The sequence below is a fragment of the Chinchilla lanigera genome, unplaced genomic scaffold (assembly GCF_000276665.1).
Source record: "Chinchilla lanigera isolate Chin_1 unplaced genomic scaffold, ChiLan1.0 scaffold00118, whole genome shotgun sequence".
Taxonomy (NCBI): Eukaryota; Metazoa; Chordata; class Mammalia; order Rodentia; family Chinchillidae; genus Chinchilla; species Chinchilla lanigera.
In genome coordinates, this window is record NW_004955519.1 from 3,610,382 (window position 1) to 3,637,048 (window position 26,667).

Below are 26,667 nucleotides of genomic sequence, written 5' to 3' on the forward strand. Positions count from 1 at the left end.
TTTGTTTTTCTATGGGCATACAAAATCTAATATTTATCTTTGGAGGCATAGGATTTAATAAATTGTATAATTATTTCCCCAGTATATAATCCTCCATTATAGCCACAGACGTCCACCATATTGTCACCTTATGCTCCAAACATAAGAGGCAATCTGGCATATGATCTAAGATTTCTCGTCATGTCAAAAGCAGCAGAACTGAACATAAGACCAAGTCAACAAAGATATGGGATTACATCTCAATTGTTTCTGGAACTGGATTTTGGAGATACTGCTCAGACAGTGTGACATAGTATATACCAAATGCTAAACTGAATTCACATTAGAGTCAAAAAAATAAAAGAAAGAAAAGTCACGTCCATTTTAAAAATTAAAAAAAATACAAAAAAGATTTTTGAAGTTTCACCACAAACAAATTGATAAATGAGGAGATAAATTTAACCTGTTTTAAACATACACAATGTATACATATACTGAAATATGATACAATATGCCATTGGTTTGTATAATTTTTATGTTTTTATGTATCATTTAAAAACAGATTTTTAAAAATTAGAAAAAGCAAGAAAGCAAAAAATATAAAAATAAACTGAACTCATATCCCAAGAAAACTGATGTCAATAGCTCGATACACTCTTGAAGCGGGAAGCACACATATGCTCATTTCTGAAGTGCTAGGGCATTTCACAAGCAAGACATTTCTCAGTAATTATTTAATCAATATTTATAAATGCAGAGAGATTGTGTCACATAAAAATAGATGACATGGCCACTTATGGATCATTATTTGAGATGCTGCAACATATCAATGTGTTCTTAATATTCATCCCACACTTCTGTATCAACCTGCGTCATTGTAACTGTGTCATTCAAAAATATTATGAGCCACTAAAGCAAGGTACAGTGCTGCAAAATAAGGTACAGTGCAGCAAAGATTCATGTACCTGATTTGATGTATCCTGACATTTTACATTCACTTCATATACATGGATATTTTGTATTAGTTTCATATGCATGAAGAGTGTATATTCATTTCATATATATTCATTAATATGTGTTTTCTGTGTAAATTTTCAGGGACTTAATTTAAACTTCTGTTACTGTAAATGGCTTTACTGATCATATGAATCACAGTACCCTCACCAGTAAATAGTTGACAATATAGCCTAAATTGAATCAGTCTTACGCTGATTCCTGTAAACTTTGTGGCTTATAAACATCTGAGGTCAAAAGCACTTCAGGGCTTCTTAGAATTCCTGAGCTATGTTTCTGTTCCTCAATTCCTTGTTTCTCTCTGCCCTGATTCCTTTGTATCTTAACTGATTTTGACAGTCCCCCATGTCCTCAGAGCCCTAATACTCTCAAATTTAGCTCTTCATTCTCTTACTGCACTCACGTTTATAACAGCGCCATGGGTTGGCAAAATTTCTCTCCTTGAAGAATTCTCCAGCCCACAAAACCTTTGGCAAACCCGTCAGGTCATTTATTGTCAAGTGAGAAGATTTCTTACCTTTGGCAGAGATGCCCTGGAGCCTGAACTCTGGGTGGTCATCGTTAAGACTGTGGTGATGCCCAGGGCAACCCTAGCAGGAGCTGCATCCATGTTTATCCAGAAGGAGACCCAGGACAAAATGACAATCAACAGGCTGGGAATGTACATCTGGATCAAATAATAGCCCATCTGGCGTTCCAGGTGAAACTTGACCTCAATGCAGGTAAACTTTCCTGGAAACAGCAAATTATCATTTAAGATCTAATTTGGGTTTTTCTAATTCCACCATCTTATTTTGATTTTAAAATGAAATTTGTTGCAGATAGATTCAGAAGACTGCACAAAACTCTCACCCTAAATAACCAATTCAAGCAGTAATGGAAATAAAAGTGTGAAAATGAGTGATCTAAGGAGTCGATGGACTAAAGCCATATGGTATATTTGATTTTTAAAATATGTGCTAGTTGAAGCTATACTGTTTTAGACCCATCTTGAGAATTTGCAAGGCTGAGATGAACTGATCCGTAGAAATAAAATATTCAAAATTTGTGCAGTTAAAATATGTAGTATTTAGCACACATATATAACCTATAGCCTATATTTTATAGCATATAATATCTACCATATAATATATAATGGTTGAAACTGCTTAGCCATAAGTAGTAAAAGGAGCTCCCCATGTATTTAAATAACTGTATCTATTTTTGTCTATTTTAAATAACTATTGTCTATTTTAAATAACTGTATCTATCAATGACAAAAGGAAAACATACATTTTTATAAACGATGTGCGTATTCATGTCATTATAAAAATTTCCTGGAGTTTTGGGTAATTGCTTGAGAAGATTTAGAAACTCTTTGTAGTGTTACTTTGCTTGTGAAAAAGAGTGCATATGAAAATTTTAAAACTGTTAACATACTACTAACAGATGTTTCTGCCTCTTCCCACTTTTTTCCCTTCTTTAATGAGTTTGGATTTAGAACCCCAAAGATAATTTGGCTTAGTCCACACAAATTATAAGAGCTGGGGTTCAATTCTTCTTGATCAGGAAGAAAGCCTTAGAAGTAGATTAAAATTACTTCATAGGAAGTCACTGTTGCATGTTGGAACAAGTGTTTGTGGTCCATTCTACTCAGCCAGGAACTTGGATCAGTCACTGGACAAACCATCGGGCTTGGTTGAGTCCCCATGATCAGCGTTCATGGTATTATAGGAACATATTCATAGGAAAAGCCATCAACTTTACTGGGCAGGTCTAATCTTCTAGACAACACCGATGCCCACTTGAGGGCCCCACCTCACATTTTCCATCATACCCTGTGTGTCTGTCAGCACTACTGGTCCATGACTTTAGAGTCAGCTGAATTCTGTCTATCTGATCTTCTTCCAAACTATTCCTGTGCAGGACTAGATAGCACAGTAGCTCTATTTGTGGGTATTATGCTTCTCTTCCACTACAGCAGGGAGTACAAATTGACCTAAGGATCTAATGTCAAGTGAACAGGCCAGGAAGGTCCAGAATTCAAATGTTTCCTGTACACTAATGAGGTCTCTTACACCTTTTCTCAGACACATTTGATATCAGATGTTTAGCAAGAAAGTAGCGAAAGATTCCCAATTCTCCCTCCTATATTCTGGAAAAAATATCTGTTGTGTTTATTGATCCCTCCAGAGGGTACAGGAATCCTACCTGTCTAAAGGTTTTGAACTCTATTTGTTTGGTAAATATGTAGCAATTAAGGTGATAGGATATGTATTCTGAACTGCAAATGGATCCCACTTGAGTTTAGCAGCTGAAAGAAAACTTACCAGTGTTGTAGTGCTTTGTGCAGTAGCCAAGTTCCTTCTCTTCTTTCAAAATAAATTGGGGCAAGGTCAATCCTTCGGCTACTTGCACTGGACCATCACTTAACCATTCAAATATCAGGTCATTCATCGTGTACCCAACTGGAATAAAGAAATGGTAGTGGAAAAACTGAATGTATCTTTTCAAGAAAGCTTGGAAGTCTAGCCACGTAAAGAAATGAGAACATTGTCTAAAGCAAATACATGCTCAATCATTCAAAAGCATTCTTAATAAGAGAGTTGGAGCCAAAGAAATTGAAGAGAGTAAGTAATTTTGGATTATTATTTCTGTGTATAGTGAAAGAACGGAATCTATAAAGTCTATTTTCTTTTGCCTCTTTATTCACTCTTTCTAAAGAGCAAATAAGTAAGCAAACATGAAAATCCTTTGAAGATTTTATTTGAAAGAGCTGTTTTGTAGTAATCCAATAAGACAATTCAATTCATAGTGCCAGTCTTAGTATTTCAAATGAAACCATTTTTTAATGAGAATGAATTCATCAGAGGCCTGCCTACAACATTCCAATTGCAAAATTGGCCCCTCTTCTGGGGTCTATTAGGTTTCAACTTCAGGAAACTTATATTAAATATTTATGGTCAACTCTCAATTATGTTAGCTTTGGGGGAAAGCTATAGCCAGGTAACCTAAGAAGTTATAGGATATACAAATCAAGAATATTTGTGTTGGGCCTGGGGATTTAGCTCAGCGGCAAAAGCGCCTGCCTGGCAAGTGTAAGGTCGTGAGTTCGGTTCCCGGTACCGGAGAAAAACCAAAAAAAAAAAAAAAAAAAAAAGAATATTTGTGTTAATGTCTTGCTAAATAGGCTTATTCATTCTAACTGTTTTTGATATCAGTAATCAAACTTAGGACCTTGCCCTTGCCAGACAGGCACTGTGCCTCTGAGCTAGATCCCTAGCCATTATAATTATTATTATGGAATAGAACATGTTACATGCTATGTGAAGTCCTACTGTTACAGGACTTGAGCAATCCAAAATAAAATAATTAACAATTTAGTAAATCAAAGTGCTTCTGCTTCTTACTCCACACCAAAATGACAGCTGTTCTTTTAGACATTATTTCTCTACTTCCTCTTTTGTTTGTGATACTTGAACTCTTAAAATGAGACTGATAAGGACAACGGATATTATGTGAGGTTTTGTCTGACCAATAACCTCACCATGGTTATTAAGTTTAAAAATTGTTTACTGTGAGAAAATGACTCACCAAGGCTACCCAGAAATCAATGGCAAACTTAATTGGAGTCTGCTTTCCTCTTTCTTTTGACCACCTTTTAAATTCAAAGCCAAAAAATGAAAACATGGAAAGACAGGAATTGCAAAGTGGATCCTTTACAAGCATTGATGGTCCACAAAGAGAACAGCTAAGCCTCTCTCTTCCACTGCAACTCAGGATGAGTACATCTGGGGTAACTCCAATAAATATCTAAAGATTACCAAATACCCTAAGTCATTCTCTAGTGAGCTTCTCCCCGGCCACCACAATAACATTTCCTTGAGCACCTCCTGAAGCCTCAACATAGGCTAGACAGGAAAGATAAAAAAGTGCAGAAGCAGGAAATAATATTGGAGTAGAAAAGTAAAGAGTGTTATCCACCTTCTGCATCTAAACTTAGTAGTAAGCACATTGCTGATTCTTTGATTTCATTTCTACAAAGAGCAAGTGTATTCACTAGTTAAAGGTTTTTTAAAGCATTAAATGAGCCTTACTTCACAGAGAAGATAGAAGTGCTGGGTTGAGGCATGGGAGAGTTTGGAGTAACAGCGAAGACACAAGGAAGGAATCATTATGTAAAAAAGTGTTTTTCTCAACCTTCTCAAGAGAAAGGGCAATAGAGAAAAAATGAATACAAAAAGCCTATTATAAATCAGAAATTCTCATTTTATCCCTGACAACTTCTTAAAACAAAGATGTTTCATTATTTTATTTGTGTAGGAAGTTTCAAGGGAAATCTATAGCGATTTTAAATGATCAGAAAGAAACCCTGTCATCATTTCTTTTTTAAAATAATAGTTGATGTGTCTCTTTATACTTATTATTTTTCTAAACCAAAAAGTTAAAAGTATTTCTTTATCCCTGCCTCATTAAATCTCCTAACATCCTTGTAGATCAGTAACATTTATTATTGTTTGCATTCTACAGAGAAAACAGACAGAGAAAGCCTGGAAAAACTCTATGTATCTTAACTGAAAATTCCATTTCCGTCGGGGTATCAGCAATGTGTGGTACAAAGATTTCTGTGGCATCAGAGCTAGGGATGGAAGGAGACAAAGTGGATGGCATTTCCCTCCCTCCTTCTCTATGGGAGATACCTCGTACTCTGTCTTATTTCATCTCTTCTCATACATCTTGCTTTTGTGCCCTCCACTGACTAAGGCCTTTGTTTCTTGTTCTCAAAGCAGTTATCCCTTTCCTGCCAGATTTCCCTTGGGGATGACTGTCTATATGGGCATAAGATGGAAAGAAATACAGTTTTCTGAGTAAGGACTGATTCATTTTAAAGCTTGAATGGCTAATAGTCTTAATTTTCCCAGGAGACATTTTCATTTCAAAGAAAAGCTTACTAAATCAGGCTTTTTTTTTTTTTTTAAGAAAGGGCAAGGTATTTGGAATTTTAGATGGAAAGGTTGTTTTTATGGTATTCATAATGAGCTTCTCCTATGAGACATGTGCAAACACTTTTGCTAGTTTGGAATGAGGACCTTGGGTGTTGGTAGGTAGATAAGGAGTCTTATGAGTCTTTAGTCCTTAATGATACCCTAAAAGAACCAGGTAATTGGTGAAAGCAAGCAGGCAGTCATATCAACAGTGGCCACTTACAACTCTCCAGCTGCATTGTACAGGTCTGAACGTCCATTGGGAAGTTCTTCAAGTCCATGGGACAGGATAAGGTCAAGGTGAGTCTTAGCAAAGAGAAAATATAGAAACAAGTTTTCAATCTTGAAGTTTCATTTTTGAGAAACAAACAAAAATCCACTTGGCATTAAACAAAATATATTGATTTAAATACTGAAATCTAAGCTCTCATTCAGGGCAGTATTTTTCAAATAACATGTACTCATTGGTAATTTTCAAAAAATATTGTACTATTTTATTTTTAGTTTGAAGAGAAAAGAACAAAAACACAGACAAAAACAAAACCATACAAAAACAATAAAAACGATACAGAATTCTGAAAAAAGACGGTGGGAAATTAATAATGTGTTACATATTGTTATCGTCAAAGTGGTTGCTCAGATTACCAGGTTTAGGTATGCAAGAGTGATCAAACAATTAAACATTAGCTGTTCCTTTCAATCAACCGTTAGAAATTAGTAGTACAATTGTCTTAGCTATCTTGTTTTACCAGAACTCCTTAATCTCTATTTCCCAACTGCTAGCCGTTAACTCTGCCTCCATTCCCATGTCCCCGCCATTCCCATGGCGCTTGTTTTAAGTTTATTCTAGATTGAGCAAGACCACTGAAAAATGCTGTAATGTGAACAATGTGTTCTTATCCACACTGATGTCCAAAAGACATAAGGTATATACCGTTTCAAAATTTTTCCCTGGGTACATGAACTTTGCATCAAGAACAATCAATGATGTGATCAGCATAATTGATTATGATAACCATTGATTCTCCTTTCATCTAATGAGCAAATACTTAACTTCACAGAGTTTTTATTCATTAATCTACATGGATGAATGGTTTGAGCAATATATCATAGAATCCATTCTGGAATTTTGACAATAGTGGAGAAAATAGTTGAGCTGGAAATCTCATTTAAGAATAGTGTTTTGCAGTCTTCACTTTTTCACACCTAATATAGGCCACTGTCATCCCTGTCCACTTTCCTTAACGTTCCTGAGCTGTGGCCAGGACTGGCTGAGACTTGTATCAGGGTATTCATTGAGCTAACCTCTCTTTTCCTCCATTTCACTTTTCTTATTCTAGGGAATGGTGCACATATCTTGTTCTGCAATGTTTCTGTGCCTCCGAGATTCAAGGAAGGAGATTAAGATTTGAGAATAAGTGAATCTAGGTTCTTTTCCCAGTATTGCTTCAAACTTTCTCTGCACTCTAAACAAGATATTAAACTTGTTAAACATTTCCTTAAAAATAATGAGATAGGATAAGATGACACATTTCCATTTTTTTTAACACGAGTCCCTATCATTGTAAAGTTCAGTACTATAAATTCTCTTCAGTGTACCCCAAGCATTTTTTAATATTCTAAGACTCCTCTGACGGTTGTACTCTAACCTAAGTTCTTCCCTCCCGGTTACATTCTCTTTATTTACTTTCTCTGCTTCATTTTACATTCTATTCATTTGTGCCACACATTTTAAAGAAAGGAAGGTTTTGGATTTGAAGTGAGATTAGACAAAGAATGCATGCTGACAGTTCTCAAAGTCATTTAAATACAACAGTGATTGGGGAAAACAAGACACAAAGCAGTGCAGCATGATTACAATTATGGAAAAATATGTTTTCAGTCTTGGAAAGAAACACACCACTATATTAAGACTAGGTATTTTGGTTAGTGGGATGATTCATATCTTTTTTTATTCTTTATTCTGCATTGTCTATATTGACAAGTATAGGTTATTTGAAAGTATCCATAGATCTGTTCAAGTTTTTTCATCTTTATGTAATTAAATTTGCTTTAACTCTAATAATAGCTGAAAGGTAAAATTGTAAATTTTATTTTATTCCATATGTTTTTGCTATTATAATCTTATTATTAAATAATAAATATTTCACTTTCACTGCTAAACAAATTAACTGTCATCTGTGAGCTGTTGTGAGAAATCAAACACCATGGTTCTAAAGAGTGGTTTTGGGTTCTAAGCAACTGACTTAAAATAATATCTTAGCCAGGAGAAAGTTTTTTTGTGACTTGTGGAGTTTATTTGTAGATGTAGATATTTGTAGATATAGATATTCAGTTTTTTCCCCAGCATGATAGCCTTAATTTTGGGGGAAAGCATAATTTTACTTTGAGTAATACTATGAACACTTGAAAATAACCTCAGAGTAGAAAACCAAAATGGAAATCTTTAGTGAACAAAAATTTTCCATTTTATTAAGAATGGGGCATCTCAAAAGGATCTCTGGGCTTAAAAGTGTTATTATAATTATGAGAACCTATTTCATCTTTTCTATTATCTTAACAAGTATTTTCATCACACAAAAATATGTTTTTCTTTAACTTGTTTATTGTAAACCATGCTGCAGTAAGATATAAAGCCTCAATTATGAGAAAAGGTTTATTCATAAAGTGGTGAGTATAATAATAATGTATTGTACATTTCAAAATCACTGAGACAGTGAATTTCAAATATTTTACAACAAAAATATGTATTTAAGTGGAAAATACATTAATTAGCTTCATATAATTATTCCACATACATTTATAAAACATAACATCATTTTTTTCCTATAATAACATGCATAACTGTAATTTATCAATTTACAAATCAAAAAATTAAAATTAAAATATGTTTATCACATAAACCTAATCAAATGGTATGTGGAAAATTTCAGTGACTCAAAATCAGAAAATGTGAAAATTTCAGTATATTTTTGAAAACTTCATCTTTGAGCAATTAGAAAATACTAATATTATAAAATGTTTCAAACTGCAAATGAATACAGCTTAAAAGAACACACAGCACAGAATTCAACTATAGATTATTTGCTAGTGGAAACAACTTTAGTGTCCCTAATCATATGCTTTCTGAGTTTAATTCTTTTACAAAGTGGGCTTTCACACTTATTTAGTGAGCAGAAACCTCACACGCAGTTATTCCTTCTTTCCTTGCAGATACAGCAATCTTGGAGGGACACAGAGCTTTTGGGGAGTCAAAATTATTAGCTGCATGGAAGATCTCACTGAAAGGAATTCCCAACAAATATGAAACTATCCCTGAATCTTGTTTCAGCAGAGACCCCAGTGGTAGTTTTTTTTCCTAGATAAGTTTTGTATTGGAAGTCAGTGAGTAACAATAATAGAGTTAAGAGTTCTGCAGTTTGTTAAATCATTTCATGATCTGAGCAAATGGGAAGAGATTGTAAAGATCTAATCAGTCCTGTACGAGTTACAAGCTCATAATGTATGACATCAATTTTACCATACATCTGAATACTGAAAATCTAGGTTTCCTTCTTATTTATTTCCCCTTTTCACTTATAGTACCCATTAAATATAGTAAAATAAAAAATATTGAGTTATAGCACAATGATTTTTAAAACCTATATTCACCCACATACTAAGCATTCAGATCTAGATATGATATTCCCATTATCCCAGAATATTCTCCTGTGCTTTTCTTCCTAGTGCAGAATCCCTCAAAGTAATGACCATCCCATTTGTTTTGAAGGCTATTTTATGATTTGAAAAATATGAATTTTGAGGGAAAAAACTTGATATTATTTTGTACAAAGATGTCAGCATTGCACCATGACTAATGTGTACAATAATACACAAAAATGTAAACAATTTTTTTTACTTTGACCTGGCTCTCCACCTATTTTTAGTAAATCTCACAGAGTAAAATATTTTAATTACGAAGCCAGTATTCTTCCAGATTTGCCTGGAAATTCAGACATCTCACTGGCAGACACTGCCTACATCATGTCAAATTTGTTCTCCTCTTTCCCACAATCTGAAATATTAAGGCCATTGCACCTGAAGGCAGTGAGCTGAGACTGCCCCTTTTCCTTTTCATTTTTGTTAAAGAACTCATTTCCTGAAGCATTACTGCTCATTCTCCCATTGTCAATGCAGCTGACATACATGCATTTGAGGCACAACTTTCGTTTGCATGAGGGAAGGAATACTGTTCCCTTACAGGGCTTTGCTTCTTTATGGAGAGTAAGAAGGCTGAGCAAGCATTTAGATTTTAAAAGCAAAGAACAAAACGAGGTACGGAAAGTCAGTTTGGGCAAATCTTATCTTTCCTGCTCTTTCCCTTCCTTCTCTCCTTCAGTTCACCTTGCTCAGAGAACCAGCTTTTGGTTGACACCTCACTTAAAGCTTAGGTTACTGATGGATGCAAACATTATAAATGGATTCAGTTTCCTTTACAGTGTTTTAAATCAATATTATAATGTTTATGTTTTTATCTGTTTATTGTGCTGTCCGACCACCATGCAAGATACATGAAGTTGAGACTCTTTTGTACCATCTAAGACTGTGCCTACAACAGTGTAGGTATTCAATAAATATTTGTTGAACAAATGAATTAATCAGCATTTTGAAACTCATTGGCAGCATGCTATGTTGGGAGAGTTAATTCTAGTGGCTACAGTGGCCTGTCTTGTTTGGAGTGGAGAGGAAGGACAAAATGATGCTTTTCTGTGTCTCAGGAAGAAGGTTCAAGTATTGGAAACATTGCTATTGTTTTTCTGCTGGGGACCCATGTAGCACACTCTATGCAGAATGCTGCAAATGCTGAGTAAAACATGATCCATCAGAGAGGATAGAGCCTATGGTGTTCCTTTAGAATTAAAACAGTAAGAGCAAAATTAAAAATGCCTCTGCTTCTAGTATTCATAATCATCATTTTCTGAACAGTTTTTGTAGGTCATGTTGCAATCATGGAGTACCTTCTCATGAAGCAATAGTATTATCTCCATTTTTGAGATAAGTAACCTGACTCTTGCAAAGTTTAAACCATGCTTCCAAAGTCACAAAATGAGTAAGTAACCATAGTTAGATTTGAAACCAACTTTGATTAACACTAAATTCCATTTACTTTCCATTCTACCGCATTTCCTCTTTAAGAAATTTATCTTCTTTTGTCTGTGAAGCTAGCAGTGTTGGTTGTAGACACCTTAGTTGTCTTTATTATTTTTTTCACCCATCCTGAATTCTTATTACTTATCCTTTTAAAAATTCCTCCAGCATCTCACTCTAGTTTGGGGCCCTGTATAGTAGACTAGATTTACCCATAAAGAGTTATTTAGTCTTTACTAAATCTCTGAACTTCCTTCCTCATCCACACTGCCATCCTGCTCAACATTTTTCTCAATCTAAATTGTTAGTGAAGATGACTGGCTTGAAGCGCTTCTTCTCATAGGTGAATTTACATTCTTGAATATGATGAAAACTTTAAATGCAAATGATACTTCTTAAAATAAGAACATCCTGGCAAATAGATGAGCTAGTTATTGCCCCCACAGGGCTTTGTCATGCAACATCTTAGAACATAATCAACTATTTCCCAGAGAACATAGGGCTTACTGTACAATGTAGATCTGTGGAATCTTTCTTCCCAGTTGTACCTTGACATTTCCGAACCATGTGATATTCTAGTGTCAGGAAGATTTGACAGGATGCATCAAAAATTGAACAAAAGTGTCACCTTAACCCACCTAGACCTTAAGTGAAATTAGCCTAAGGGCAAGTTAGAAGTCAAAAGTGCATCATTAATACAACCCACACACAATGGAAAGAGAGAGAAGGGAAGAGTTAAGGAATTCGTGGATTAAAATGCACTCCTGGGCTGTCTGTCTGCTCAAAGCATCTTTTAACATAATGAGTTTCAATCTCTGGTGGGCACACAAATCACTTGAGGGGGTTTTATAGAAATTCAGATTCTCAGGCACTCTATAAACAGCCTATGTAATAGCGATGCCAGTGTCCTGGAGCACACTTTAAGAAGCACTACTTCAGCATGTCCCAAGGGCTGAGTTTACTGTCAGTATGATAGGCTAAAAGGAGAAGGTGTGGGGAAAGAAACAGGATAAAAGTTTAAGAAAGGGTCTGCAGTGTTTCAGTAGCATTAGCATTCCCTTTGGGAAGCATTACTTTCTACTTGATACCACAGCAGGACAATTAACCCAAAGTAGACTGCTAAGTGATTGACTAGGGATAATGAGACAAAGGAAGATTAATTAAGGGCCTTGTTCCTAAGACAGTGGCATATTATAAAGTCAGGGTAGTGAAGCCCGGTTTAGTTCACTGGCATCCAAGAATATGGTGGGTACAGCTAGAAGACTGGGAGAGCTACTGAAAGAGATGGCAGGTAGTTTCTAGTTGAGGTAGAGAAGAAGCCAAGATCATTGTTCCTATTAACAAACATGTATGTGCAAATGCCAGATGTAGCCCTAGGAACTATATTCAGGGAGGTGGTAGTGTATTAAGTCACTGTCTCTGATCTCAGGAAAATCAGTCACTGAGAAATTTCAAAAAAGCCAGGGAAGCAGCTGCAAAAAAAAAGTCATGAAGGAGTAGAGAGTGCAGGAAAGACTAGCTCCAGGCCCTCAGTGAGGAGGGATTGTGTTAAGTAGGACTCTGCATGGGTTGGGAAACACTACTTCCATTCAGCAATTTTTTTGGAAAGTATTTATTAGGCACCATGCATAACATACTTGAAAGAAGATAGTTTCCATCTTGGAGGAGAATGCAAATATGTCAGTATACACATATATGTGTTTTATATATATATATATATATATATATATATATATGTAACAATAGCTAAGAACTTATTCTCCAACTTTTTAAAGTTTTACAACTTCCTCATTTAAAGAATCATTTTGATTTTGTAAATCAGACCCAACTAAATCAAGGGAACAAAATTATTCCTTCTGGACCTAGATAAGCACTCACACTGATTGGATAGAACAGATATCCTATCCTTCAGACCTAGATGCTGAAAGGGTCCTTTGGATCTCTCAGAGAAGTATATGTTGCATTAATCATTTGATGCTCCTGAATTAAAACTCAAGGTACCCACAGAAGGATCCATCATTCAGAAAGTTCCGTAATGAAATGGCTGCTTGAACTCTTCCTATAAAGCACAGAGCGTACCCAGCTCACTCCATCCCTGAGCTGGCCACCTGCTTCATGGACAGGCACAGATATGGATGTGCCTGAAAACAACATCCACATAAACATTTCTGCAAATTTGTGGTGTATAAATTGTTAAAAGTTCAAAAAGATCTCAACATGTCCTTGCTCGGACCCTACCAACTCTTAGCTGTTACATACAATTAATAGACATTTTGCTAAAGGCTAAGATGCAAAGCTATGAAGAGAATGTTTCAATTACTGTCAGTCACTTCCTCCTTTGTGGAAATCTCAGTTGATAGATTCTCAGGTTCCCTGCATATATCCTCATGAACAGACTTTCACACTGAAAATATCAGAAGGAAGGATGAAACTAATTAGAAAACCAGGCTCAGAACACTGTAGGATGTCCCTAAAAGGTACATCATTTTTTCAATATCAACTAAGGCTGGACCTGAACCCCAGGCTGATCCTCAACTGTACGGTTAGACCCTCTCCCCTCATCTAGTTCCAAATATGCACGTGTGCTGGTTCTCCCTGTCCAACTGGGGATATGGAGGCCATAAATGGCAACACTGCTTGTCTCATTAGCTATTTTACTTCTCTCCCCAGACTAAAATCCCAATGGCTGACTGTGATGGTCCATGTTTACCAAACATTGCAAAGGCATCATAAAAAATGTGCATATGCATTGAGCAGTAGTAACTAGGAAGGACAAAAATACAGCGTCTATTCCCATCTGTGTGTGGTTCCTTCAGAAAATGTGCACACATATGGTTGGCCCATGTTAATTAAGTCCAAGTATGGATTGGATTCAACTTGGAGAGCAAATGGTAAATCTGCAGCTAAGACTTTTCCAAATGCTTTCATATTTCCTGAATAAAATGTTTTGAAGGTGTTGAATAGGACAAGGCAAAATTGAACACCACCAGAAAAAAAGACCTCAAATCACAAGATTCAATAACCAGCAGTGGCCATGGCTTAGTTACATTTTGAATTTCAAAGTCCTTTCTTATCTAGGATTTAGGTAAATATCCCAACGTTTGTGAAGAGAAAATGTTATTAGCCTATGCATGAAAATAATGAGAGCTGACTTGACCATTGTTACTACGTGTCTAATGTTAGAACTATTTAACTGGGACACTCAGGTGAAGAAAGAGAGAAAAGTACAGAATAACCGTTTTCTTAACATTGTCTTTGGGATTATCTTACTTTTGGCCAAAGCAGAAATCAATTAGAGGAGGTTAACTAGTACAAACTATTTCTACATTTCACAGGATGAAAGCGGAAAGAGAACAAGTGCCAGCATTCTTATGAACTGCAAATATGAATTTGAGAAAACCAAAGTAAATTCTTTCCTCTTGACAACTGAGCGCCAAATGTGTGTTACCTTGCTAGTGTTTTGCTTCATTAAGACATCTACTCTGGCAACTGCTGGGGAGTTGCTGGCTGCTCTTTATGGGGGCGATGGTTGGACAGAGAATGGAGCTCTCTGGTCAGATGGCAGAATGGTCCAGCCTTCATTTGATAATTCTTTAAAAGTATTAATACTTTCAGTTTACTCTTAACAAGCAACTCAAAAGGTAGGCCCAGCACCAGGCAAGCAATTATCTGGAAAAGGATATAATTATCACTTTCTTTCTGAGCTATTTGCTTCCCAAAAGTTGGAAATTTAAGGTAAAGACAATATCCGTGTACTTTGTACCAAGTGGTGTAGGTTAGTGATGCTTGGATGATACCGCTACTAAATAAGGATATGCTTATGTGTATAGGTTAGGAAGGATGCAGAGAACTGTCTCCTCGCTTCTTCTCCTTTATCCTATAGCAAGCATGGACTAAGACGTCCATTAAGCATTTAGTATGAATCAAGAACTGAAAGAAAAATAAATTCAGCTCAAGGAAAGGTCAAGTGACTTATAGTCATTTAGCAATATTAAATTTGAATCCAAATCTTCTTGACCCTCAGAACTGTCATCTGTCCCACCTGCATAGCCTTCTGTCTTTAATCCTCATCTGAGCTTTTTTTTTTCTCATCTGAGTTTTTTGACTGAACAATTTGGAATTTATCAAATACCCCTACCAAAAATGGGACACCTAATTTTTTTATTCTATTGTCCTTTCCAAGAACTGACAATCAGATATGGGGCAGCTCTGATCTGAGAGCGTCATGTGTGGAACATCATATGATTATATACATACTTAATGGTCTATCTCACAATAAGGGTACAATGCGCAGTATTGTGCTTTCCACACTACAGATACTGTTTTATAATTTTTAATGCCACAAGTAAGCACAAATATGACAGGTGGACTGTGGAGTTTTGCAGATAGACACATTCTTTCTCATTTTAAAATGAAGTACCTTTCCTTTGGAGTATATGCTATGGGAGCACACTAAAGTAATTCATGTGTCTCATAAGAGCCACAGTGATATTATGCATGTTTATTTTGGGATTAACGTCATTCCTGAAAGCCTTTCAAGAGCAGTAATATAGACCAGGAAGAAGCCCATGTAAACATAAGTGGAGCACCCTCACTCAGACCAGTCATTTTGATGTTGGCTTCCTGCCATGAGAAAATTTAGTAATGAGTATTAGCAGACTAGTTCTTCACCTCTGCTGATTCGAATCCACCATGTAATTCCCTCAGCCTACATTTCCAGTCAGTTATTGAAGCAACCAACCATCTCTGTATAGTTGTCTAAAAGTATGTAAACCTATAATTCATTAAGGTATTTAAAATAATATCCCATGGATAGCACTACTGATTGAATCAAAGGGTACAAATGATCTTGGTGCGATTAGAAAATTTCTCAATAGGGAGCTCAGCACTAAGCATTTGTTAAATGTTTTAAGAACACCTCTTAAACCACAGGTACTCCAGTCTTTCCTATTCCACTTGCAACTCAGGTTCCTCTCCTCAGGAGTTGGAGATTCAGTTTCGGAGAGAAGGGTTTCAAGATCCAAAAGTATTTGAGATGAATACATTAAAATTCAGAATCTCCTCTTGCTGACTCCAAGTTCCAATGGGCCTGAAGGACCATTCATATTTACTCACCAGGAAGGAGTTTTGTGTTTTGAGAAGGAGAAAGAGATCATTTTGAATTATAGGGTAGAGAGTTAGAAGTAGCCCTAGACTTTTTCTACGCTGCTGAAGAAGTTTGCTTTTATATAGGAAACTAAGACAGGCTGATGACTTAATGGATCTGGAGACAGAATGATACTAGAGGATACAGCAAGTGATAGAAGGAACGATGGTGTTCACATTGCCCTGAGCTAGCTTTTTGGTATTCTATCTCTGCACCGTCACCTGAAGAACAAACTCTGATGAATGTTAATGCAATGGAAAGTTCCTTCCAAAAGGACAAAAATCCTGCTATTGCTAGTCCAGTCAGGTAAACAGTGAAGGACAAGTGGTTGTACCAATTTGCATGTATTTCACTGGAAGGTTCTCTGTTTTCCTTCAAACAAGGATAAGATCCATACCTTGTTACATTTGAACCAATATTATAGTGCACTTGTATTTGTGAACCCAGTCAGGAGCTCAACTGAACTTTACAGCACATTATGAAAATCTGTTATGTACATGACACAGTTTTAGACTTTAATACTCCTACCCTCAGCTGCACTGTTTTTGAGGGCTCCTCTTCAAAATTACCCCATCTGAACCCCTGAGCTCAGCTCCTGCTGAATCCACCAGCATATGTACATACCAGCTCCTCCCACCCTCCCGGCCTCACTCTGCTCTAAGAAGAATGACATCATTGTAGTTTCCATGACATTTCCCAGCACTTCCCTGATGATGTGGGTGCTTATGTTACAGTCATTAATTGCTGTATTAAGTCAAGTCACAAAACTAATGAAGATACAGGGTTAAAAAATGAGAATGTAACTCTCCTGGATTATAAAACATAAAGATGAACATAGAAATAGGCACAGAGAGAAAAACGAGAGCCTGTCATAGCTGACTTATAGCAGAAAGTACAGGTTTCTGTGTCTCACCAAAATTGAGAGTATGATGAAGCGTCAGCAGTGGTTACATTCAGGCAGATTTTAGTTCACTGTGCATTTTATTTTCAACTCTGACATCTAAATAAAGAGTGCTTTATTTTCTTATGCCATAAGAAAAATCATTTTATAACTAAAGTTAGAACCTTTTGAAGGTCTTTCATCAGGCTGCGGTATGAGTCAAGAATGGGAGGCCATGCGGGAAAAGTTGGCCTTTTCTGTGTGTGGATAGAGTTGGAAATTAGACAAGATTGTTTTAAGGGCACAGTTGGGGTTCTGTCTAGAAATCTATACTCCACCTCCTCTGAGTGGTGCCTGTAGTCTTTCATTAGCTAGAGCAGTTCTGTCAGTCTTCATGGGTTCCTTATTGCGACTCAAACACTACTGGAAAGGTAGAAGATTAAATCACCAACACCTGTAACTGTGAACCAAGTCAAAGGGATTAACAAGCCAGGTACGGTGGCACACCCCTGTCATCCCAGCACTCAGGAGGCTGAGGCAGGAGGATACTGCAAATTAGAGGCCAGCCTGTGCTACATAGTGAGTTCCAAGCCAGCCGGGACTACATAGTGAGACCCTGTCTCAAAAAGAAACAAATAAACAAAAATGACAAAACAAAACAAACAAAAACGCAGAAGGGATGGACAAGAAAAGCAACTCAGCTCCATAAAGGAATAGTTTTCAGGTCAGACAAAGGTCAATGATGTGGCAAGATGTTTTGGTAATACAGGGTGCTTTTGTGGATGAGCAATTGTATAATTATTTGTGGTTTGGGGCACTCTGTGCAGTTGGAAGATAGGAGGGACCCCCTGCTCCCCAGTCACTTGGCCAGTCAAATGACACACTGAAAGTAAACAGTACTTCCTTAACTTCACCTAAGGCATAACCACTGTGGAGGTACACAACAAATTTAGAAGCAAAGCTCTCCACAGTTGAAGGGATTGTAGCCTCTTTAATAAAGATAAGGATCTTTCCCTTTAAACAGCAACCTAAACAAATGAACAAACAAAAAGGAGCTTAAGTGCCTCAAGATACAAAATATGCATACACTTTTAAGGAGATTAAAGGCCCCGCTGGGCTTTTTCACCTAACTCTCCAGGTTAAGCACCGTTACTTTGTAGAGTTGCATTTGAAGACAGAGTCTATCTCATCCTGTAAGTTTTGAGGTTGCAGGAATCTCTCTTGGTCAGTTTATGTTTTGTTTTAGAGTTTGCAACAGAAAGCTCAATCATTACAGTTTAAGAAGCATTAAGGGCCTTACAGTAAATGGCAGTACTATTTTAGCGTGTCTATGCATTTAAATATATATTGTGTTCTACAAATCATCTCCTTTTCATAACTGAGTATAGAGATTAAGAGAGATAACAAACTCCCCTAGATCACAAAGCTAGCATTGGGGCTAAAAATGCTCAAGCCCAAGAAATGTTTGACTCTGAAGTCCGTTGTCAACGGTACTGGCAGAAATTTCCATGATATTGTTCAACACCATAGGGTTCAGGGTAGGAGTCCCAAACGGTGCAACCAACTGAAAATTATGACCTGAGCATCTCTGTGTTAAAGTAGAACACACCATAAAACTAAATCAGCAGCATCATTTTAGTGGACAAATATTTCTACTAACACCGGTGGGGCAAAACTATTGAAATCATGCTGCCATCCTCCCCAAAATGGTGACTTTTTGTTTATCACAACAGATGAAAGAAAAAGTGACTGGTTTAAGTTTCTGCACAGGGTATTTATGTTATAGAATGAAGTATTGCTTCACAATGTTAGCCTAATATTATTATTACAAGATCCAATGAGAGAATTTCAAATGTCTTTCTCCAAGGAGCTTTAAAAATGAAGCGGGTTCTCAGCAAATTGCTTAAAGATAGAGAACTGACTTTCTGACTTCAATGGGTCACTTCAGCCCTTTGATCCCTGGAGTAGGAACATTTTCAGAAAGTAGATATGTTGTAAAAGTTATATATGCTATATGTTCTCATCTTTAATCTTAACTTTTTTCCCCTCCAGAAAGGTTGGTTCCAGAATGGCACATCTTTGGTATTGTACTTGTTTGTGTGTTTGGATTTGGTTTGGAGTAATGAGGAACCAGTGTGGGACAGGCGATGACAGAGCTGAAATAGAAGTCAAGAGCTTTCATTCTGATCATAGCTTTCCTACCTGTGGGCTCCATTATGTGTACTCATCTCATTTCTGAAACAAGTCACATCCTTGTTAGGAAAACAAGGATGTTGGTTTGGACACTTAACAAAGTAACTTCAAATTTCTCTTTAAACCTTCTTTCTACAAAAGTCAAAATTCAGGCAGAAAATTCTCCAAATGAAGGAGATTGAGGGGAAGAAATCGCTGGGAAAAATAGAGTGGACATGTGAGACAAATGACTCTGCCAAAAATGCTTGTCTTCTTCCCTTTTCTTTCATCATATCCATCATATCCCATGGTGTCCTCACTTTCCCTCCAGTTCATTATACTAAATTTAACAAACATTGTTTAATAATAACATATATGACTACATATTGTGTTCTACAAATAATTGAAAGTAATTTCTTATCAAAAATTATTTTTTAGAAAGCAGATATCAAAAGTCAGTACAGAGCAATACTTTTAAAATATAGACCAAATGCTTAAGTAGTTAGGTAATTGTGTAAAGTGGAGGTAATTCATGAGTTTGTCTTTGATACTTCTTGCCCCTGCCTTGTATCTTCCCCACCCTTTCTTTATTCTATCCCACTTCTCCTGTTAAGGACCCAGTATACTTGCTCTTGCTGTATTTCACAGATGTCAAACCTGCTACTGAAAATAAGTCACATAACATCTCTCTATACCTGAGTGTGAATTTAGGCCAGTACTTTCCCTTTCTCTGCACACTCAGGTATTTGAATTGGAAACCTGAGAGTGTAAGGAAATTCCTCCCTAATGGAACATCAGCAAGGACGTTTCAGCATCTTTAAGATATCAACAACTATAGCCCACTTGGCCTTAAACTTGAGTCAAACCTTCAACTGTGCATATATCAATACTAATTATTCCTTGGCATGTAGTTATATTGATTCAAGTGACTCAAATGGAAATGTGGATATTGACCCCAAATTTCTAGTAATATTTGGATCACAAAATTTGTTTGCACAGTTAAAACCACTTTTTCCTGGTTCCCTATTTATTCTATTAACTAATCTGTCTATATAGCGCACCTGTCTTGTTAGATTGGAGCTTTTCCAAATCAAGGGACACATCTTACTCAGCACTCAATTTCCAGGACCAGCACCATGGCTGGCTCACTGGAAACCCTTCTAGGTAAATAATTAGATTCCTGCAGTTCACATCTGCCAAGAGCTTGTGTCTTCTTAAAATGACGTCTCTAATTCGCCTTCACCAAAGATGTTTCCTCTGATTTCAGAGAATACCCACAATACAGAAAAAGTCTAAGTGAGCTTGCCAGGACAAACCTTTCCATCCAATCCAAGAAATGGTTAGGGTATTTCAGAGCCTGTAATATGTTACTCTTGGGAATCAGAGAAGCAGTAATTGTCTCTTGATCTAGGTCTGGAGAACATTACATCTTTCATTATTCTAGAATGTTAAGGTTTTCAGAGAATTGAAGGAAAAGAACAATAACAACAACCTAGTTTTATTTTAGCAGTGCCTGGTGCCAGGTGTTTACTAGAGCAAACACCACCCGAGGCCCAGAGGATTAGCTGAAGCAGCTGATACACTATGCTGCTTTTTATAACTGTCCTCAGCACGATGCTCTGCATATGTCCCATTTCATCAGGTCATATCACCTTTGGTCATGCCCAACACTGCATCTTACATCAAACAAATGCTTCAGCACGCAAACTATTCCTTAAATAGGAAGTGAATAATGAAGCAGGTTTCCTGGTTCTTTGTGCAAACAGTGGCTTTGGCACATTTTACAGATGAGTAGCCTTTTTTATCCTATAAGATACTGGAGATTCCAGCCATCAGTAGGTTATAAATTTACTAGATAGAAGAATGAAATATGCAACAGAGAGTCAATTATATAGAGTAGTTACACAAGGTTGTGATGGTGATAAGCAGGAAAACTTGAGAAAAGTATTTGCAAGAGCACTAGTTCACCTTTTGGGTGTATAGCAAAATTGGAGAGCAAGGGGTAAATTCTATGAAAGACCTTTTAAATGCCAGTAGTTATCCAGTGTACGAAGTGTCTCTCATATGGAGTACACTCTCCTAACCCTATGGAAAACGTTACAAAAAGGCCAAATCCAAGTTTCTCGCCTTCAAAGAGCTTACTATTTAAAAAAGAATATTTATTAAAAATAAAAATAAAGTAAGCATCATTTCATTGACTGAATATACACCCTTTGTCAGGTACCATGCAAAATAGTTTATATATACTTTGCATAATGACTCATCATCTGTCTCTTTAAATAAAGTTTAACTGAAACAAGCGATGCCCAGTTGTTAGTATATTGTCTACGGCTGTTTCTGAGGTCACTAGCTTTGATAGAGGCATGTAAGCCTGCAAAGATTTTAAATACTTACAGTGTAACCCTTCTAAGGAAATATTTGCTGACCGTTGCATCTTTCATTCTCACAAGAATATTTAGAGACATTTGTCTAAACAACTTCTCAATGTGCTAAAATCCAGTGAATCTTACACTTTAAGTGTGGGAATTGTGTGATGCGCAAATTTTAGTTCAATAAAGTTCTTTTCAAAAAAGAATATTTAGAGATAATAAATATTTTCTGGTTTACACCCATGGTAACTGAGTGCTATAGGTCATATAACTTAGTAAGTGGTAAAGGTTAGGTTCCATTCCAAAAATCCATGCTCTCATACTGTAATTGTGCACAATAATGAAAAATAAAATGAGAAAAGCTAACAGCCTTGCAGAGTCACAAAGAAATTGCTATTAGACTTCCAAAAATGAGGATATTATTGTGAACCTGGGATGATAACGATTCTGGAGATAATGTGTGAATGTAAAATAAAAAATGAATCTCAGAAATTTTCTGTCCCTAAGTCCATGCCCAAGAAAAATTAAGAGATCATTTGCATAGTTCAAAGCAGAAATGAGATTCAGATACTTACTTGGCCAAAGTATATGGTTGATCATGTCAAGATTGATATTTTTGATTGCACAGTTAATTGATAGAGTTATTGAAATATGAGTTCATACATTATGCTCCATATCAATTAAAATGAAGGACTTGGAATTCTTTCATTAAAGCAATCAAAAATACATTTGTTCAGGCCTTTGCAATGCCATCACCACCTACGAATCTACAAACGTCTCTGTTGTGCAGAATCATATGTGCTCTTACATGTCATGCTTAAAAGACCAAGGAAACTTCTGGTACTCTACCACCTTTAATATTCAACTGATATGCAAAAGACCACAAATCCAAATATTTATGTACAGCCTGCCCTGAAAATTCAGGCAGCTCTAGGCCGGAGGTGAAATGGAGAAGTGAACAGCCATAGTCCGTGGAGGCTTACCTGATACTGTAGAGCACTTTGCCATTTTTTGAGATCCGCAGCAACTTGTTGTCAGTGGTGACGTCATGGAAGTTGGCACCTTTCTCATTGGCAAAGAACAAATCTGGTTTCCAAATGGAGTCTAGCATAGATGGGTCCAGGTCCAGGGAATCATCTGGATACTCACTGTAGGCCAGCCGTGAATCATTCCACTGTTGTCTCAGAAAAATATTCACTCGGTAATCCTACAGAAACGTCATGCACAAGAGCTACTTATTGCCCACCCTGGCAGAAAAAGACTGTTTAGATTTTCCCCTCACCCTTCTCACTGGCTGGATATAGTGTTAGGGGCTGAGTAAACCGGGCTATGTAGGCCTTGTTCAAGAATAAGTATATGGATTTAGGACTAGTCCTGTTAGGATTCGGGGATGAGAGAGAGAGAGGAAAAAGAGATTCAGCCAAACCAGGACACCAGTGGGGCAGGTTGACTCAGTTGGATTTTTATGCTTAAATTAATTCTGGGATGAAATAATACTAACTTAAGCTAATTTTGTCATAGAAAAGGGTCACAATGAGTGCAGAAGTCGGTCAGTGACAGTAGATTCTCAAATAAAACTGATTAGTTTTCCAGGTCAGCAATGACATGATGTCTAGTCTTTTTCTACTAGGATCATCTGAGCAAAAGAAATTTCACCTTGCAATTTGGTAGGGAAAATCTTATAGAACTAGAACATGATGGACCAATACTTTTAGAAGTCTTCACCATAAACATTAACGTGCTTCAAAATAATTCCCATATAACTACTTACTTTCAAAATTCTTAACTTTCATATAACTTTCTTAGAATGCATTTTATCTCCAGTAGTCATCTTGATGCTTCATATAGCGATCTTTCCTTGTGTTCTTAACTTGATCGCCTTTAGACAAAGTGTTCTCCCTTGTGAGAACCGTACACCCCTGAGAACCTTGTGTACACCCCTGGCATTCTAACTTTATCTCGAAATTTCCTTTGCTGCTAATGAATCAGCTTGGGGCAGTGGCTGCTGTCCTGGGAACTTCTCTTCAGAAGTCTTTAGGTTCTCAGAAAGCATTCCTTCACTTGATCATCTGATCCGGACTTCATCACTAATCTGTAATCAAACAGGGCTGTAGTTTCAGAGCTAATTGTTACCTACCCTTGCACTTGTGTTTATTTAGGTTGATTCATTATTTCTGTTATAGTTTGGATCTAGAATGTCCCACAAAAGAGCAAAGCACGATGTAGGCCTGGAGAGACTAACAATCATATACTTACTACTCAAAATCCAGATCATTTGGAAAGACTGAGTTATTAAAAGGAAAAGAAAAACCTTGATGTTCTCTATTGTATAATGTGAGGACGTTCTGACTTGGAAAATTTTAGCAGCAGGCATTTATTTGCGTTGTTACCATGCCTGCATGATAAATCCTCAAATCCAACCTGTTTGCTTACTGGGGTAGAAAACTACCCCAGTGAGTAGACCAAGAGTATGGCAGAACCTGAATTCCCTTGACACATATCTGGAATTGTCCAAAGAGAAAGGTGGTGACTAGAAAGACATTATTACCAGTTCAGTGTCTTGTTGGGAAAAGGAGTTACTGGAAGCTTTGGAGTTTTGTGTGAGTAGTGTTATACAAGTGTACATTAATTAGATTCATTGTTGAAAGATTTTCTTTAAGTTTTCTAAGGGAGAAAATGCAGCTTCTCTAGTTTCTGACATCCATTTCATTTTATTTCCCTAGAGTAAAAACCAGTCTTTTTTTTTTTAAACCAGTCCTTAAGAAAATTTTTTTGAGTGGAGTTTGTAAGCTTGTTTCAATCGGCAACAGAAGAAGATCCCTTTCCTTGGCCAGTTTTGGAGAGAATATAAGTACCGGAAGTAATGGCAGCTAGAAATAACAGAGGCAAATGGACTGAAAATCTTAGCTTATTGGGAGGTCTGCAAGCTAACTGCCTTCCACCAGGAAGTAATCTTAGAGTGGGAGGGGCATTGAGAAGCCAGGTAGCACCAGGCAATAAAAATCACAAAGGAAACATCCTTGTAATTTTCCCTTGAGCCTCAGAATGATTTGAAGATGCATATTGGAGACTTTAGAGAGTATTAGTGACATGCAATATGAAAATAATGACCTTGAATAAAAATATCTCAACATAGATTTTCACAGCTAATACATATCTTTTTAGAATGTATTTCCCATGAGTGTTCTCCAGATTTTCTATTTTGAGTTTTATATGTGGAAAATGATGGAATTGCTTCTCTTACATTACAACTTTTAAAAAGAGCAATAGGTCCATTACATAACACTAGAAATATTAGGTCCCTAAAGGTTAATGTAAAATAATCCCACTATTTGTAAGCGTGGATAAGGGTGAAGTTTAAAGGAGAAGATATATTTTATGCTACAATTAATAAATAAGACCCTTGTTAAAGTTTTGATTATAAATATTTATCCTTTTTAATGTATAGTAACTAAAATTCATCCGTAATTTCTTTATGATGATATACACAATTCTAAAATAAACAGAAATCCTTATAAACTTTTAAGAATAAGCAAGAACATCCTGGGATATACAGAAGTAGGTATCTTAAGAAACAATTTTCTGGAGCTATGCCTGTGTAATTATTCCAGCTCTCTGTCATTTTCAGTGCAGGGTAAAAATGTTACACATCTAATTTATCTAGGCATTGCATCTGTTTATTTACAGATAGGTTTATTTTTTTCATGATTTCCAAACCACAGGAGAATAATTATATTTTCCTGTCATCTTTCTTTGTCTTTACTTTTGCTTCTAGGTTTAATGAAATATTAAAGGGGAAGTAAATTTTGAGAAACATGCCTAAATGCAGACTGAATTTTCCTTCTCAATGCCTTCTCTCTCCAGGGACACATTCTCTGTCAAATAAATGACGTATTTCCTTGTACTAAAATTTGTTCGTCTATGATTGATCTGGGTATTGGATTAGGAAATAAAAACTCTCTCTCCATATAGATAGATACAGATATAGACATAGAAATAGATATGGATATGTGTCTATATTATAGAATTTATATGTTATAAAGGTATCAAAGACAAGGATATGTTTTCTTGATTCCTCACAGCGCCTATGTAGCACTTTGGTTTTACTGCTGCCTATTGTAACACTGAAACTAGCTTTACTATCCAATGAGCTTAAAGTTATGGGAGGCAGTTGCTTTGTGATGAATTCAGACTTTAATATTACATTGGGAGTTTCCAAGTAAAGGCCATTTTATATATCTGTTTAACAAACGTCAGGTTTGTGGCAGTTTCTAAGGTATTTGCTAAGAAGTCGAGAATAAGAAACAGTGATGTGCTGTGTCTGAATAGTTAACATCTTTTCACAGCTTGCTTCTGTGGCTGCAGAATGAAAGGGAATCTTCCATGCTGTTTCAGTACACAACCTGCACTCGAATAAGGGGTCATCTGCTCTTTTAGTCTGTGTTCCTCAGGAGCATGATTTCAGGTCAGAGGTAAAGTAAGTGTTCACTCTTTAGATGTAACAAAGAGTGGACATTTACATTTAGGGGCAGATTTTGGGGCATCTGGATGTATACTCTGGAAGTTTCCTCTGAGTGGACACACTTACACACTCAGGTCTCCTTCCTCTCTGTTAAATGAGCAATGGGTCAAGATGTACTGCTCTGACATGAGTAATGCTCCAACATCCATGGGCCCAAGTCACACAATATCTGTTTACATCCCTCCACAAAGTCATTTGGAACCTGGAAGAGAGCATTTCATTTCCACTGTCTGATGGCCTACGCTTGGGAAAAGCTGCACGTATCCTTGACTTTTACCAACGTTACTGATATTCTCAAACTATGCTTTATGTCCAGAATGAAAGGATTTCAAATATATACCCCATCCTGTATTCAGTTGCTATGAGCACTAAAGCAAAGAAGGGAAGGAAAGAAGGAAGGAAGGAAGGAAGGAAGGAAGGAAGGAAGGAAGGAAGGAAGGAAGGAAAGAAAGAAAGAGAAAGAAAGAAAGAAAGAAAGAAAGAAAGAAAGAAAG

General features: G+C 36.6%; 1 protein-coding gene across 3 annotated transcripts in view; it reads right to left on the reverse strand.

The window, feature by feature from the left end:
- Glra2 (glycine receptor, alpha 2) overlaps positions 1–26,667 on the reverse strand; it is a 189,716-nt gene that overhangs the window by 118,069 nt on the left and 44,980 nt on the right. For all 3 annotated transcript variants that reach the window (XM_005409182.1, XM_005409181.1, XM_013506979.1), the window contains exons 4-7: positions 22,635–22,858; positions 6,181–6,263; positions 3,303–3,440; positions 1,511–1,725 (exon numbers count right to left, since the gene is read on the reverse strand). In XM_005409182.1, coding sequence (XP_005409239.1) covers positions 1,511–1,725; positions 3,303–3,440; positions 6,181–6,263; positions 22,635–22,858 — 660 coding nt within the window. The remainder of the gene's footprint in view (positions 1–1,510; positions 1,726–3,302; positions 3,441–6,180; positions 6,264–22,634; positions 22,859–26,667) is intronic.